The sequence below is a fragment of the Cornus florida genome, unplaced genomic scaffold (genome assembly GCF_030987335.1).
Source record: "Cornus florida cultivar Cherokee Brave unplaced genomic scaffold, ASM3098733v1 CherokeeBrave_3.0.0_Hap2_Chr05, whole genome shotgun sequence".
Classification (NCBI taxonomy): domain Eukaryota; kingdom Viridiplantae; phylum Streptophyta; class Magnoliopsida; order Cornales; family Cornaceae; genus Cornus; species Cornus florida.
Genome location: NW_026775575.1, coordinates 115,141,712 through 115,158,347, shown reverse-complemented (window position 1 = coordinate 115,158,347; position 16,636 = coordinate 115,141,712). Strand labels below are relative to the sequence as shown.

Here is a 16,636-nt window from a genome sequence, read left to right as displayed (position 1 = left end):
GATTTTGTAATTCTTTCTGCCAAATCTCGTGTCTTCTACATGCTACCTCTCTTGCTATCCCATGCTTTCATTAGCTAATGCAAAAGGACATAACAACAATATGTGCTCCCTAATGGCAAATGTATAGATGTACTTTTTTTTTTTTTGATAAGTAAAGATTGTATAAAGAAGTGTTCAAAAGGGGAACGCATCCCTCAGAAAATACACAAGGCCTAGTGTATAGATGTACTTATCATGCTGTGATGGTACTATATCACATCACAGGACTGCCCTAATGGCTCAGACACTTTTGCAAATGCCCCCATAACACGGGAAAAATGTTGCCTCCTTACTTTTGGGGATGAGGGTAGGTGTGGGGATGTGAGATTAGGGTTACAGCTCGAGACGTTTGATTGGGTTAGAAAAACTGTCCAAGCCCAATCCAGCCATTTTTCATTGTTTGAGGCGTTTACTCAACCTGAGATTATGTCAGATTGGGTTTAGTTACTGTCCAGAGAACAACAAGAAGAGAAATCAGAATGCACAGGCCCAAAGAGAAGGCAGAGAAATTCTGCTCGGAACTGGGTATATCAGATCCACAAGAAGATTCTAGTTGGATCCAAATATTCGGTCCGGATCCAAAGAACTGTGTTGAGTCAGAACCTGATCTCTGCAAAACTGGTTTTAGTAAACCGGGTCTGGGCTACCCAACTCCTGCAGCCAAATACTCTTCTTCTTCTTCACAGTTGCAGTCACCAAACTGCGGCTCAACGACGGTGAGGACACGGCGGCCTCTGCCACTCTCTCTCGGCAATAGCAAAGAACCAGCGACCAAGCAATCAGCCCCAAACGTAGACGCTGACCACAAAATCAGTCAAACACAGCGACTACAGAACCAACAACTGGCAACAGCGACAGAGGGGTTGTCGATGGGCTACACAGAACTGTTGGTCTCTGTAGACTACTTGGCGATCGTAATTTGAAGGTCGTCGACGAAAAATTCTGGCAAACACAACTCTGCAACTCTGTTGCTCTTGGCGACAGCAACGGACAACACGGACCAGCCACTCGAAGCTAGTACACACCCTAGCCACTGATTATGCAACTCGCGGTGGCAACGACACTAATTGAACCGTTGCTCTTTTACCATGTAGAAACTGAAAGAATAAGTGAGAGAGATGGGGGCTGCACAATCTGTATTTCATATTTCTCATCTTAACCCTAAAACAAAAGAAGCTTATATACAAGTACAAGAATGTGCTAATTACATAATGACCTTACCAACTATACGTAATTACAACATGACCGAACATAAATATATATATATATATATACACATAAATGTTCTAACACAGGTCTTTTCAATACTGATTTTTGGATTTCATTGGTTGTGAAAGAAGCCTTAATAGATGGAGAAGAACATGGAGGATCTCAATCTTGGCTGCATCTACTACTACTTGTTCTTCTTTTGTTAGGGTTTCTGTGTGGCAGTATCTAGGGATTCTGCATTGATTTGTAAATCTATAATTTGCTGTGTGTGTTTTGGGGGGGGGGTTTTGTCGAAGGCGCGCCTAGGCTCCAGGCTCATACAGGTGCAACACTTGTGCCTTTTGTGTGCCCAGGTGCGCGTTTGACAACATTTGCGCCTTTAACATGGAATATGAATTTGCTTTAATAGTAATTTAAATTTTCAATTGTGCGCCTAGGCTCTGAAGGACATCTTGCACCTTGGGCCTTTGATAACATTGGTTTTCAACACTGTTTGGTTTTCTCTCTATTTTGGTCTCAACATTTCGAAAAATTGAGAGGGAAGCTGAAAATGGGGTTTTATAACTAGTCGAAAATTACGGTCGTCTCGGCCAAGTTAGGCCAAGACAGCAGTTATCTTGCTGAGATCTTGAAATTGACGCTGGCCGAGTCTGAAAATGTTCAGTTGAATTGAGCCGACTCGGTTGAGTTTTAGAACATTGCCCGCGACAAGATGCTTGGTGTTGTGGTTGGATATGCTAGAAGCACTTTTAGTTTCAAAATTCATTTAAACTGTATTTGGTGGCAAAACATGACAAAAGTGAACACTTATTTTCTTTTCTTTTCTATTTTTGCATAGTAAAGCTTTTAGTTAAAGCTCAAATTCAGTTCTTTTTGAATTGCGTTTGCAAGTAGTGCTTTAGATCTTGCATTCCAAACACTTTTTTATCTTCCACATCCAACATTCTTTTAACAGCTCTACCAAAAAAGGTTCTTCATTACAAGTTAAAATGCAAAACTGGTACTTAGGCCACATAAGTTGTACACTCCAGGTTTCTTTTCTTCATTTTCCCTTTACCATGATCTCGTTCTTTGCGATGTCCGACATTTGTAGATCTAGTTGATTGTGGTAAATTGGAAAAGAAGACAGATCCCACTCATTAAGTCCCTTCGAGTTTTTCAAGAATATTTGATTCAAGTTTTTGTGTGATTAAAAAATATGTGGTGAATCTGTACCATGTAGATGCGGTATCTCATATGAGCCTCTCTTACTACTATGTCTTTTCTGAATGACCAAATTTTGGGAAGTTATTTAGTACTGCTTTCCTTCAACTTGTACCGAGCCAGATCAGAAAGGGATAATATATGTTTTCAACAGTCCTTGCTGTTTAAGATTGGGGTTCCTGACTTGGCCGTTTGAAAATCTTCTCTCAAAGTTCTGTCACGTTTATTTATACAATGCTTTATTAATTTACTCCCCAAGTAGTTAAGAAAGGGCTTTATTAGTCTGTTGCTGTTGTTGATTAATTTTATTGTAAGAAGTGATTAATAATACAGTGATATTTTCTAGTTGGTGTTCATTTTGTTTTTATTCTGCTGTGGTGTTTTTCTCCTTCCTGGATATAAAATGACTCTATTTATGTCTTTTTCCTTCCAAAGACACATGATTTCTTCATTTTGCTTCCTACTGCATCCAATATTGCTACCATGGTTCTTTTGTTTGCTCCAGGAGATGCTTCATGACTTGCTTGGCTGCGTTATCCCTGCATGTAAAGCTGGGCTGGAGGATCCTGATGATGATGTGAGAGCAGTTGCTGCAGATGCCTTGATACCCGCTGCAACTGCTATTGTTTCTTTAAACGGTCAAACGTTGCATTCCATCGTTATGATACTCTGGGATATTTTGCTTGACTTGGATGATTTAAGTCCTTCCACTAGCAGGTACTTTTGTGCATTATTTCCTCTTATTGTTGTATTCAATTGCTTTACATTATGCAATTATAAACACATGCACAATACAACTTTACTGGCTTAATGAAACTAAAAATTCCTTACGGAATATTTATGGGACTGCCTACGTTAATGCTATTTTTCACATTTTCCTACCCAGATCTGTACCATCCTGAAAAACTAAATACCATGCTATTTTTCACATTTTCCTACCCAGATCTGTACCATCCTGAAAAACTAAATACCATCAGTTAGACCTTGAGGTCTCTTGGATACTCAACTACGATTCAAATTTTCATTATTCAATTTTCAGTTAATTATTTAATCATGTGTCCCAATTGCAATCGGACAAATATAAAGCATTAAATAGAGACATGATTTTTTACATGGAAAACCCTAGGAAGGGAAAAACTACTGGACCTAGTTCAGTCGAACTACTTTAAATTCCCAACGCATGACTTAATAATCTAATAGTTCTCGTTCTTCTTAGTTTGCTATATCTCATCTTAGTCCTAAATTTGTTCTTACCTTTAATTGCTCTTGAAGCATATGTTTCATTATATCCTTTATCTCTCTGCCCGACTATCTCGAATCCTCCGATTAGACTTTTTATTTCATATTCTTGTTTTCTTTCGGTGTAGTTCAAATTGGTTTATTTTCACATAAAAGTGCTGGAGACATCTCATATCAATATTATGAGCAACCCCCTTTTTTCAATTTATCTTTCTTTTTTATGGGTATTCTAATTTGCATTTTTTATTCTCTCTTGGCTGTAGATATTAACTTTTTACCTTATGTTTTCCTCAATTCTTTCCTCTTTTTACACATCCCATAGAGTTCCATTTTGCGTATTTTACTCGAATATTGGTTGCTCTAAACTTTTTTATTCTTTAGAATCTTTCTTTAGTTTCAGCTTAGTGTTTAGGTTTCCCCTGTGCTATCGCCCACCCAGTCCAGGCATTGATCTATATCACTTCAGAAGAAACAATAGAACAGTACTTACCTTCTTCTTGGTGAATTGAAGTGGGGTTTGGTCTACTTAAATCCTGACAATTAAAGCCCTATTATGATCTTTGTAGTGCGAGAACCTTTCCTTTTCGATTCTTTTGGGTGCTAATACAACACTAACATATGATGATGCATTGGACAACTTTATTTAGTGCTGTTGTTAATTATTACTTTAGAGTAGGTTTTAGCACCTTAGCATTCATGTTCATGAAGTCAGATGTGAAGGTTTTACAGTAGCTATGAACTTGCAATGTCCTCCAATTTTAAGAACCTTCGTTTGAAAAAATAAGGCTGTAACTCTGACATGGACATTGCTGTTTGCAGTTTCGAACCTAGTCAATTTCTGACCTTGTTTTGGCATATGCATACATAAAATGTTCTGTTTTTAGCGTGATGAGAGCATTTTAAAGGTACGAGTGTTTGGGTATTTGCCTATAGTAGCAATGCAACAACAAACAAAGCCTTTTCCCAACTACTTGTGGTCCTTAGAGTATCAATGCTGAGTGAATCTAGATGCTTTTGAACATTGTGCCATCTTAATTGTTTCCTTTCCTATTCTTTTTTATCTGCTTCTGCTTTTGTTAGTGCTATTGATGGGTGGAAATTATGAGAGAAGCCATTATGAGTAGCTATTTATGGAGAAGAAGTTGCCATCATTGCTGACACCATTAATGTTCTTCTTGGTTGGTCGCTATTATAGCTGATGAGTTATCATGTTAATAGACCAGCTAAGCAAATCTAATTGGCTTTGGAAGCCCAAAGCAAGGGTTATGGACTTCAAATGAAATAAAACATGATTATCAAAGTGGTAGTCTTGGCAGTTATTTGGGCAAATAGATGTCATATATATATTTTTTGATAAGTAAATAGATGTTATATTTTGACTATGATGTGTTACATTTTGTACATAAATTCTAATTTTAAAGCAAGGAAAGATACGAAGTTATGATAGAATAAACTGATGGTGTATTTGTAGGAAATTGCTGTTCAAGATATTGCAGTATAATACTGTTTTGCTGTTAAATATTTTCAGTTATTTAATATATAGTCTTTTAGCTTGGGTTTTAGCTACTGGTTCGGGTTACTTTGATTTAGTGGCTACGGTTAACTTTTAGGTTTCCAAGTATCTACATTTTTGTACAAAGTTTGCAAATAATATAAGAAGTTGCAATTTAGAGCTCTACTTGGGTTACTAACTGCCTTTCTGTGTCTTATTCTCTCTATTCCCTGCTACTTAATTTTATTACTTCTCATCTTATTCTTATTTGCTTCATTTTTTCTCTTAGATTTTCGTGCAACAAACACTTGATCTTTTCTTTTTCTTTTTTTAAGAAATTTTCAATTCACAGTTTAGGTCACATAAATGATTCTTACAAATTCTAAACTCTTTCCAGAAAATAAATGTCCTTTGTTGATTTCACAGACTCTTAGATTATGATTTCTGCATTTGACTTTCATTATGCCTTGCAAGTTTATTTATTTTGGATATTTCCTTGAATAATAATTTTATTCATCAAAAGGAAAAATCATATGATTTTATTGAAATTTACGGCTAGTTTTGTTTATAGTTTGTGCTCTTCCTTTCCTCTTCCATTATATTGTATATTTCATTGTTGTACTTTAGAGATTCTAATCATTTTGATTCTGAACTGTGCACACCTTTCTTGAGATGAAAGATGTGCAAGGGTTTCAGGATCTCTAAAATAAGCTTTTGACTTTGACTTTCTTGTTCATATTTTTTTTCCCCTAATTCTTTCTTGTACATTTTTGTTGCATTGGTTTTTCATAAACTTCAGTCATCTGCAGAGTAAATTATTGAAATTTAAAGACTTTTTTGGCAGTTTGTAATGATGTATATGATATTTATGAATATTCTTTAACTGGTGTACTTTTTTTGCAGCGTAATGAATCTGTTGGCAGAAATATATTCTCAGGAACAGATGATTCAGATGTTTGGGGCACTGACATCAAAAGAAAAACAGGAATTTGATCTTAATGAAATAGGTCGGGTGGATGACCTTGGAGAAGGGCTAGGCTCTCAGGAAAATCCCTATATGTTATCAACATTGGCACCACGTTTATGGCCATTCATGAGGCATAGTATCACATCAGTTCGTTATTCAGCTATTCGAACCTTGGTAGAGTTTTCTTTTGTGGCCTTACATTTTGACCTAGCAGAAATGTATTTCAACTTGCTAAACCATGCGCATCCAATTTTCAATATCACTTTCTTTTTCTTTTTCTTTTTTTACTTCCAGTAATTGATATAACTCGTAATGCATATGAAGGAGAATTTGTTTCACCTCGTTTTTTTGCACACCTATCCATCACTGCTTGTGTCCTTTTCCTGATTTTTTATTTATGCTTGTGCATATATATTTATTTATTTTCCTTTTTTCTTCTCTGGTTCTTGTTTAAATGTGTGTGTGTAATGGTGTCCTGATGTTGATTTACTGAGAATTTTATTTGCAGGAGCGGTTGCTTGAAGCTAGATATAAAATGAACATCTTGGACTCCTCTACTAGTTCTTTTTGGCCTTCGTTTATTTTGGGAGACACAATTAGGATCGTTTTCCAGAACCTGCTGTTGGAGTCGAATGAGGATATTTTGCAATGTTCAGAGAGGGTTTGGAGGATCCTTGTTCAGGTTTTTTTTTTGTTTGTCAATGCATGGCATCTGTTGAAACTGCAGTTATTCTATGCCCTTTATTTTTCAATTTTGATTAATAGAATTTTCAAGAACAATTTTTTTTTGGTGTGTTTTGGATAAGCATTTGGGCATGTGATCATAGATGAACGCAAGTAGCAGCAAGTATTCATGGTTGAGCCATTCTAACCACTAAAGTTCTGTTATGTCTGCTGCCTTTTTAAGCTTCTGAATCTTGTTGAGCCCGTTCATAATAAGTCTTTGATTGTTTCTTATTCACTTACTTTTCCTGCTTTCGGTTGGTGAAATTCTTTTTAATTGATGTTAGTGCCCAGTGGAAGACTTGGAAGCTGCTGCAAATTCTAATTTTTCTTCTTGGATAGAGCTGACAAGTACTCCATTTGGTTCACCCCTGGATGCAACAAAAATGTTTTGGCCTGTTGCCCTTCCTCGTAAAAGTCATTTTAGAGCAGCGGCTAAGATGAGAGCTGTGAAGCTTGAAAATGACACTTTCAGAAATATTGCCTTGGATTCTGCAAAATTTAGCACTTTGCAAGAGAAGAATGGAGATGGTTCCACCAATCCTGTTAAGATAATTGTTGGTGCTGACATGGAAATGTCAGTAACGCATACACGAGTAGTTACGGCAACAGCATTAGGAATTTTAGCTTCTAAGTTGCATGAAGGATCTATGCAATATGTAGTTGATCCATTATGGAAGGCAGTCACCTCTTTATCTGGGGTTCAGCGCCAGGTAATGGGTACATTTTTATTGTAAATGAAAATTCAACAGTGCATTCTCTCTCTCACTCTCAGGTCACGTTTGGATTGATTGTTTTTTTTTGTATCAGGTGGCTTCTTTGGTTCTCATTTCATGGTTCAAAGAGATTAAAAGCAGGAAAATTTCTGGAAGCGATGGTGTTATGCCTGGTTTTTCCTCTGATTTTAAGAAATGGTTATTGGATTTGTTAGCATGCACTAACCCCGCATTCCCTACCAAAGATTCATGTCTTCCTTATGCTGAACTTTCAAGGACATACGCCAAGATGCGCAATGAGGCCAGTCAGTTGTTTCGAGCTGTTGAATCATCTGGCCTGTTTAACAATTTGTTGTCAACTATCAATATTGACCTGGAAAGTTTGAGTGTGGATAATGCAATGAATTTTGCATCAAAACTACCAATGCTAAATAATGATACTGCTGCAGAAGAATCTGTGGGAAGGAATATTGTTGATGAACTTGAATCTTTAAAACAGAGACTTTTGACAACAGCTGGCTATTTAAAATGTGTTCAGGTATGTTGGAGGAGTAATATTGCAACCCTGACATGCTGCTTCAAGTGGCTGAATCCATATATATATATATATATATATATATATATATATATATTTTTAAATCAGTGAAAACTGGATTTTTTTTTTTCTTTTATACAATATATCATTTTCTTTTCTTTTCTTGTATTTTTGTTTCCATATGTTGGTAAAGTATTGCTCAATTCATGCAGTGTCAATTATGTTCTTTACGGTCTTCTATGTAATTTAATATGTACTTCTTTGAACCCAGCATGGTTAAATGGATTCTATATTTTTTCAGTTTATCTCATTTCATTTCTCTTCTTTATTTTTTTTATTTATTTGCAGAGTAATTTGCATGTTACTGTCTCTGCTTTAGTTGCTGCTGCCGTTGTCTGGATGTCAGAGCTTCCTGCAAAACTTAATCCAATTATTTTGCCTTTGATGGCTTCTATCAAAAGAGAGCAGGTAGTTTTTTTTAAAGGCATGTAGTATTATGATTACACAGGATTATATTCATATAATTTTAATTTATCTTGGATTTCTTTTTAAGGAGGAAATACTGCAAAATAAGGCAGCTGAGGCACTTGCAGAGCTTGTTTGTCACTGCATTGTGCGTAGGCCTGGTCCCAATGACAAGCTAATTAAGAATCTTTGTAGTTTGACATGCATGGATCCTTGTGAGACTCCTCAAGCTGGTGTCTTGAGTTCCATAGAGAAAATTGAAGATCAAGATCTTCTCTCATTTGGGAGCAGTACTGGGAAACAGAAGTCAAAGGTTCATGTGCTAACTAGTGGTGATGACCGATCAAAGGTTGAGGGCTTTATTAGCAGACGAGGGTCTGAACTTGCTTTGAAGCATTTGTGCGAGAAGTTTTGTGCTTTGTTGTTTGATAAGATTCCTAAGCTTTGGGATTGCCTTACTGAAATCCTTAAGCCCTGTGGTGTTGAAGGGCTGACTCAGGAGGATGAAAAGCATATTACCCAAGTTATCGAATCAATTAAGGATCCTCAAATCTTGATAAATAATATCCAGGTAATTACAGTGCTTCATTTTTATGATCTACCATTAGAGTTGGCAATATATCCGTATTAAGATTTATTGTTGGCAACATATCACTTTAGTTTTAAGAAAAATATTTGTTTCTCAATTCTATTCTCATTTATTTTTTGTGTTCTTTTGTTGGTTTGGTTATAAGTTGAACCTTGTGATCGGTAAGTTGATTGTTACTGGTTTCTGAAATTGTCTTTTTATTAGTTTTCATGGTTTTTGGTGAAGCTTTTTCTATTACTTGAATCTTTTTGAAAATTTATGGTTTAGGACAACATAGTTTTGGGATGATAGATCAGTACTGGAGTTAAATTTGAACATACTGCTTACATTTATATGTTGAGGACATTTGGAATTTTGCCTGCTAGTTTTCTGTTTTTATTTTTCTAAATCCTTGGAAAAGAGATCGTGTCTCTTGAGCTGTTTTTGGACTTGGTGTTTTTTGTTAGAATACTCTCAGATATTTTGTTCAGAATTCCATATCTATATTAGTTTACAGAATGCGCGCGCGCACACACAAAAAAGAAGGAAAATCATAAAAGATGCCAAAGAATGCTGCAACGTTGTCCACCTTTCATGCTTGTAGTGCCTTATGGAGTAGAATGTCTCAAACGGTTCTACTCTCCTGCAAAGTTATTCGTCCGAGCTTCATGGAAATAAACAACCAATTTTTTCGTTTTTTACAAATTATTTTGAATTTATATTATATATCTCCCAGTAGGAAGTATCTCGGAAGCTTTTCTAGTTTCCTTATCGAGGCTGGAACTAGAAACAGAGAATTATAAGATAATTTGGATTTCATATGTGGAAAACAATTAGGTCCTTTGACCCAATCTACTTTCCAGCATTCTTAATTAATGGGAACAATATTGGCTATTGTCCTTTTTCTTTTCACACGTAGAAAACGGTCTTGATTATTTAACCCTTGATCAAAAGAGAGCTCATCCTTTAAAGTGGGTTGTGGACAACCGGGTTCTTAGCATTTAGAGGAGCCTTATTTTTATTTATTTTATCTGATAGGTTGGGAATATTTGTGAGTATTGATGTTTTCAGATTTGATTTGCATTTTTAAGTTCTAACATTCATTCCATTATTGTTGATTTGGGGGTGGGTGTGTATCTTTGATATGAGGAAAGGTAAACTTATGAGAAATACTACTATGCACTTGATGCATGAAATTTAATCTGATGCCTGATCTTTTGACAGCAAGCATGTTTTAGGACTTGCAGACGGTTAGTACCATAAGAGCCAGGCTGCATGTATAGTTCACTGCCATATTACTGTTTGTAAATTACTTGGATATAGAGTAATTTACTCTAACTCAACAAATCTTCGTCCCAGCTATTAGAGTTTAGCTAGATGAATCCTTTTTTGTCATTATGCTCTGACAAGGACAAGGCTTCCATCAGAATATCTGACGAGGACAAGGCTTCCATCAGAATACATGCCATCTTGTCTTTCCTTTATATCTCAATCCTTTTTAGTTTTGTTTTTCCCCTTCGTTGCACTACCATTGAAATCTCTCTCAATATATGCGTGCGTATGCGCATTACTGTGTATGCATTTGTCTGCGGTTGTATTAATAGATGTATGGATATACCATCTTGTAATAGTCTTTAACTTAATAATCAGTTGGGACCAACTTTACTCATATCCTTTATTAGTGCTTTCCTTTGATTCTGATCATAAATTTATTTCTTGTTGCCTTAGTTTTCTTATCAAATCTGATTGGCAGGTCGTACGTTCTATTGCTCCTAGGCTGGATGTGGCGTTGAGGCCAAAGCTGCTCACACTTCTCCCATGCATTTTCAATTGCGTTCGTCATTCCCATATTGCTGTGAGATTAGCTGCTTCCAGGTGTATCACATCAATGGCCAAATCAATGACTGAGAATGTGATGGCAGCTGTAATTGAAAATGTAGTTCCTATGTTAGGCAACATGACATCTGTAGATGCTAGACAAGGAGCTGGCATGCTTGTCAGTTTGCTTGTTCAGGGATTGGGTGTTGAGCTGGTCCCATATGCTCCTTTGTTAGTTGTTCCTCTTCTGAGGTGTATGAGTGATTGTGATCATTCTGTGAGACAGAGTGTGACACATAGTTTTGCTGCCCTCGTACCTCTTCTTCCATTAGCACGTGGCCTCACCCCACCTGTTGGACTAACTGAAAGTTTGTCTAGAAATAAAGAAGATGCACAATTTCTGGAGCAACTAGTTGACAACTCCCATATTGATGATTACAAGCTCTCCATTGAACTGAAAGTGACCCTGCGAAGGTAGTTTTCATAGCTGAAGATTTGTAATTTAGGTTTATTTGTGCATGTGTTTTACACTCTGTGTGGCATTCATGATAAAGATTCAAGATCATCACTTGGATAGCTTCTGCATGGTACTATGAAACGATCTAAATAACCATTATTAACAGGAAAGGAACTTGTTAGAGTTCTATAGACATTGTAATATCAGCCTAAGAGTTCTTGATATATTTGCTTGACAAGGATGGACATACTACAGTTTATAAAAATCATAATATCATAGCAAGAGTTCTTATATATTCGGCTAATATAATCTATCTGATCTGTACAGTGTGTTTTTACCGGTGTTGTGATCAATGTTACCATGACAGGACGCACATCACATAACTTATAAAAGTTTTGATTCTATAGTTGCATTTTGAGTTACCTCCCATTTAGGACTCCCTATCTGTTAAAACTCTCTCAGGTTTAAGTTATGTTCAGTTTGTTTAGTAGATTGGTGATCGAAAAAGTGTAGTTTCAGTGAAATGTGATTTTTAGTTCTTTTTATTTATTTATTTGTTAGTCTTATTAGCAGCTGCAATATATGGTAGAAATTTTTTGGTTGACTTTGAAATGGTTATTAGATTTTTTTTTTTTGGATGGGGGGCGGGTGCTAAAAGGTTTTAGTGTTTGTCCTCGTCAAAATAAGTCCATCCATCTAGCTACTTCTTATGTTTGCACCATGGTTGCTACTTGACATAGTGAAACAGTCAATCTTCATATGCTATAGAAAGAGCAGCCAACATGCCAGCATAGCCCAAGAAAAATCAAAATCGATATTCTATTTAGGAATGAGGCTTATGGGATCATACTTTCTCTCTTCTCTCCACCAATCCTTGAACTCTAGACCTAGGGGTTGACCACACAAGCCCAACTCCTAAGCCAAAGAGGCCATAGGAGGGCTGGTTTATGGATCATACTTTCCTATCTTGTAATTTTTAAAAGGCACGGGGTATGGTGAATATACCATTTTAAATATCTATTTCTAGAAGGTCTACTAAGTTATTGAACAACCTTCTTAGTAATTGGTTTACTAGGCTTGAAGTAGTCCTTCCTGTAGGTTGCTTGTAGTAGGATTCTTCGTGAAGTGACCTTTTTAGTTTGCTATTGAATACTTCTTCTTAATTTCCATCCTTACGTGTAGGTTGTAACTTTTCTTTCACAAGATAGGATGCACTTTTGAATTTGAGAATTACATTCATTAAACGTTAACCAGTGGTGTAAATTCTGGAGGTGTCTAGGCAATCTTCATCAAATAAAGGAATTCTATGAAGGTTTACAGATTCTGATACTTTTTTTGTCACTCTTTACTGAGTCTTTTTTGCAATTTGGATTCTTTTCAAATGGCTTTTGTGAATATCAATATCATTATGGGAGCTTTCTTTTCTTTTTCCTTTTTATTTATAAATATTTCACTTTTTTTCATTTTAATTGTAAACTTCTGACTTGTCCTGGGTCAAATCCTCATTTGGGCATCCTCACTTACGTATTTTTTGATTTAGAGGCTTGTTATTTTCTTTTGCAAGCTATAATGTTTTCTTTGGTGCTTATAGGTATCAACAGGAAGGTATAAACTGGTTATCCTTTTTGAAGCGTTTTAACCTTCATGGAATCTTATGTGATGATATGGGCCTTGGCAAAACTCTTCAAGCATCTGCAATCGTGGCCTCTGACATAGCCGAGCGCCGTGCCACAAGAAATAGCGAGGATTCTCCATCATCATTAATTATTTGCCCATCAACTCTTGTCGGTCACTGGGTCTATGAGATAGAGAAGTTCATTGATGCATCTGTAATATCTCCACTACAATATGTTGGTTCTGCTCAAGAGCGCATTGCACTTCGAGGCCAATTTGATAACTATAATGTAATCATAACATCATATGATGTGGTCCGCAAAGATATTGATTCTCTTGGACAGTTTTCTTGGAACTATTGCATTTTAGATGAGGGGCATATCATCAAGAACTCAAAGTCTAAAATCACAGGTGCTGTGAAACGGTTGAAGGCCCAGCACCGCCTTGTACTGAGTGGAACACCAATCCAGGTTTGTTGCTAGTGTAAGCATTCTGTTAGAATTGACAATAATTTACAGTTTGCCTGACATGTGTTATGCCTCGTATTACAGAACAACGTTTTGGATCTGTGGTCACTTTTTGACTTTCTGATGCCGGGATTTCTTGGAACGGAGAAACAAGTATGCGTTGTTTCATCTGAGTTTTTTCTGTTTGTTATATGTGGTATACCTACTTTTTTTTTAATAAAAAATTTATTGAATGTCCAATTCATGTGGTCTCTATTCTTGTTCTGTAAGCTATTCAATTGAGTACCTTTTTTATGGAGAAGATAAGTGTTATTAAGCTTTAAATACACGTGCAAGCTTTAAGAATACAAAGTAAGAAAGACATTTTTGAAGATCATATGGCAGGAAGGTTGTGGAATTTTTTATTGTTTATGCAAACTCACTGTCAATCTTTATTTGAAATCAGTGTGGATTTGAACTTTGCATCCATCAATTTCTGTATTATGTTTTTCAAACTTGGATATTTAAGTAAATTCTAGATATAATTGGAAATATGGCTGCTGTGAGGCTTAAAATAACATCCGAATGACCATAAGAAATTATATTAGTTGTGGGCACCTTTTTTATATTAGTCACCAAGTGACATAGTCCACATTGACTGTAATACTAAGGGAAGAGGAAGACCAAAGTTAACGTGGCTAGAGTTAGTAAAGAAAGATATGATAGGATGTGTGTATTGACTGAGGCTATGGCCTTGAATAGAATGGAATGGAAACATAGGATTCATGTAGCTGACCTCAAGTAATTGGGAAAAGGCTTGGTTGCTGTTGGTTTTGGGTCTTGCACATCTTGTGATGGATTTTATTTTCTCCAATTTTGCTTTAATTGATTTTTTAATTTTTTACAATAGAAGTGATTGATCTTCGTACATCCAAATTGATTTTCTTTGATCTTTGGATCTACCCACTTGATCTTTGTACATCCAAATAGATTTTATTTGGTCTTTGGATCTACCCATTTCATTTTTTATTTACATCTTGTCATGGATCTTGTCCATCTAGATTTGGCTTTCTATTTGCATCGAGAGGAAATATACAGGCATTTAAATGTAGAAGATGCATGATAATTTAACTATTGATCAAATGTGTCTATAAAAATGGATACACATTATATGCCTATTTTTGTGTTAGTAAACAAATCACCCACAGAAGGCACCACATTGAGGGAAAATTAACTTCACCATAATTAGCAGACATCTCATAGTAAGACTTGGAGTTAATACCCTAATTGCATACTGAAGTGCACTTTTTAAAGTAAAATGCATGGAACTTCTTTCTTTTCTTTTCTTTTTTCCACCACAGAACATGAAGCTAGTGTTTGCAGGAGCTTTCTAAGACTAGAAGACTTTCAATTGGGAAGCCCTTTGACAGAAATTTTTTTTTTGAAAGGAATTCGAATGTGAAATAATGTTTGGTGTATTCAATTTTCAATATTCCTTTTAAATTAAGAATTCGTTTTTCTTGCAGGAATTAATTTTTAGTCGTATATGGTGTGTACTTTTTCTTTCAAAAACTGAAATTTCTTAGTTGCTTTATTGCCGTATGTGAAAATCTAAGGTAATTTGAAACTTAGGTCAGGATACAGAGACATGGATGGAGTGTTTACGTGTCCAAAGGATTGGGTGTTGGCACATATCTGGAAGTTAAATATAAAGAGGGTAATTCTAACTTATCAATATATATATATATATATATAAAGAGGGTAATTCTGTTAATTAAATTGTAATAATAATAACTTGTCCGGACATTGTAGTAAAAGAATAATGGGTCTTTACAAACCATGTGCCTTGTGTTCAAAGAAAAGAAATAGATGGCATTCTTGCAAAAATATTATTTAATTAGGATTTGGTCGCTTGTTTCTTCATTGAGATCAACCAGTGACCTAATTTCAAGGTCATTCACGGCAAGAGTGTCACTGTCTACCTGCTTAATTAAATAGATTCAGCCTCAAAGGCTGTTTAAATTGCTCTTCACTATTTTACTGATATGCTTTGGTTTTGATGATGGGTTATAAATTGATAAACGTGTGTATCATGGACAAGACCTGTCCGCACCGTCCTCTTGTATTATTCAGTCAGTCTTGGGCACTTTTAGTTTCATTTTGTGTTTCTATTACAGTATATACCTATTGACAACTCATTTGGTGCCACTTCACAGTTCCAAGCCACTTATGGAAAACCATTGGTGGCAGCTAGAGATTCCAAATGTTCTGCCAAGGATGCTGAAGCGGGTGCACTTGCCATGGAAGCCTTGCACAAGCAGGTAGATTTTAAATATTTTATTTTAAACGGTGGGGCCAATGTTCTATAAGAATTATTGTATTTCCCGTTGCATCTAAATTTTTTTATCCAATAGGTCATGCCTTTCCTCCTCAGGCGAACAAAAGATGAAGTCTTGACTGATCTGCCAGAAAAAATCATTCAGGACAGATACTGTGACCTAAGTCCTGTCCAGCTAAAACTTTATGAACAGTTTTCTGGTTCGCATGTCAAGCAAGAAATATCAAGTATGGTAAAGCTAAATGACGCGGATACAGGAGAAGGAAATAGTGCTTCACCAAAAGCATCTTCACATGTTTTTCAGGTATTTTTTAATTTTTTTTTCTTAGTTGGTACTCACACACACATGCCTCCACCGAGGCTTGAACCCCTGACCTCCCTTTGGGAAGTAGGGGTCTGGTACCACTAGGCCACTGGCATGTTGGTGTTTTTCAGGTAATTTAGCAACTTGCTCTTAAGTTTTTCTTGTTTGATTTACCTAATGTGACCTATTTTTTATGTTTCAGGCACTTCAATACTTGCTAAAACTTTGCAGCCATCCATTGCTTGTCACTGGTGAAATGATTCCAGATTCACTCACATGCCATTTGTCAGAACACCTCCCTGCCAATACAGACATAAATTCAGAACTTCATAAGCTGCACCATTCTCCTAAATTAGTTGCTCTTCAGCAGATCCTGGAAGAATGTGGAATAGGCGTGGATGCCTCAAGCTTTGAAGGCTCCATTTGTGTTGGGCAGCATAGAGTTCTTATATTTGCGCAGCATAAGGTAATATTAATTCCTTGTTTGACAGATCTCCATATAA

At 36.1% G+C, this 16,636-nt stretch overlaps 1 protein-coding gene across 2 annotated transcripts in view; it reads left to right on the top strand.

The window, feature by feature from the left end:
- LOC132308812 (TATA-binding protein-associated factor BTAF1) overlaps positions 1-16,636 on the top strand; it is a 35,340-nt gene that overhangs the window by 15,545 nt on the left and 3,159 nt on the right. For both annotated transcript variants that reach the window (XM_059807050.1, XM_059807049.1), the window contains exons 12-24: positions 2,957-3,168; positions 6,086-6,323; positions 6,658-6,831; positions 7,160-7,585; positions 7,683-8,126; positions 8,472-8,591; positions 8,677-9,159; positions 10,910-11,448; positions 13,023-13,515; positions 13,597-13,665; positions 15,708-15,812; positions 15,906-16,133; positions 16,336-16,599. In XM_059807050.1, the coding sequence (XP_059663033.1) occupies positions 2,957-3,168; positions 6,086-6,323; positions 6,658-6,831; positions 7,160-7,585; positions 7,683-8,126; positions 8,472-8,591; positions 8,677-9,159; positions 10,910-11,448; positions 13,023-13,515; positions 13,597-13,665; positions 15,708-15,812; positions 15,906-16,133; positions 16,336-16,599 (3,795 nt within the window). The remainder of the gene's footprint in view (positions 1-2,956; positions 3,169-6,085; positions 6,324-6,657; positions 6,832-7,159; positions 7,586-7,682; positions 8,127-8,471; positions 8,592-8,676; positions 9,160-10,909; positions 11,449-13,022; positions 13,516-13,596; positions 13,666-15,707; positions 15,813-15,905; positions 16,134-16,335; positions 16,600-16,636) is intronic.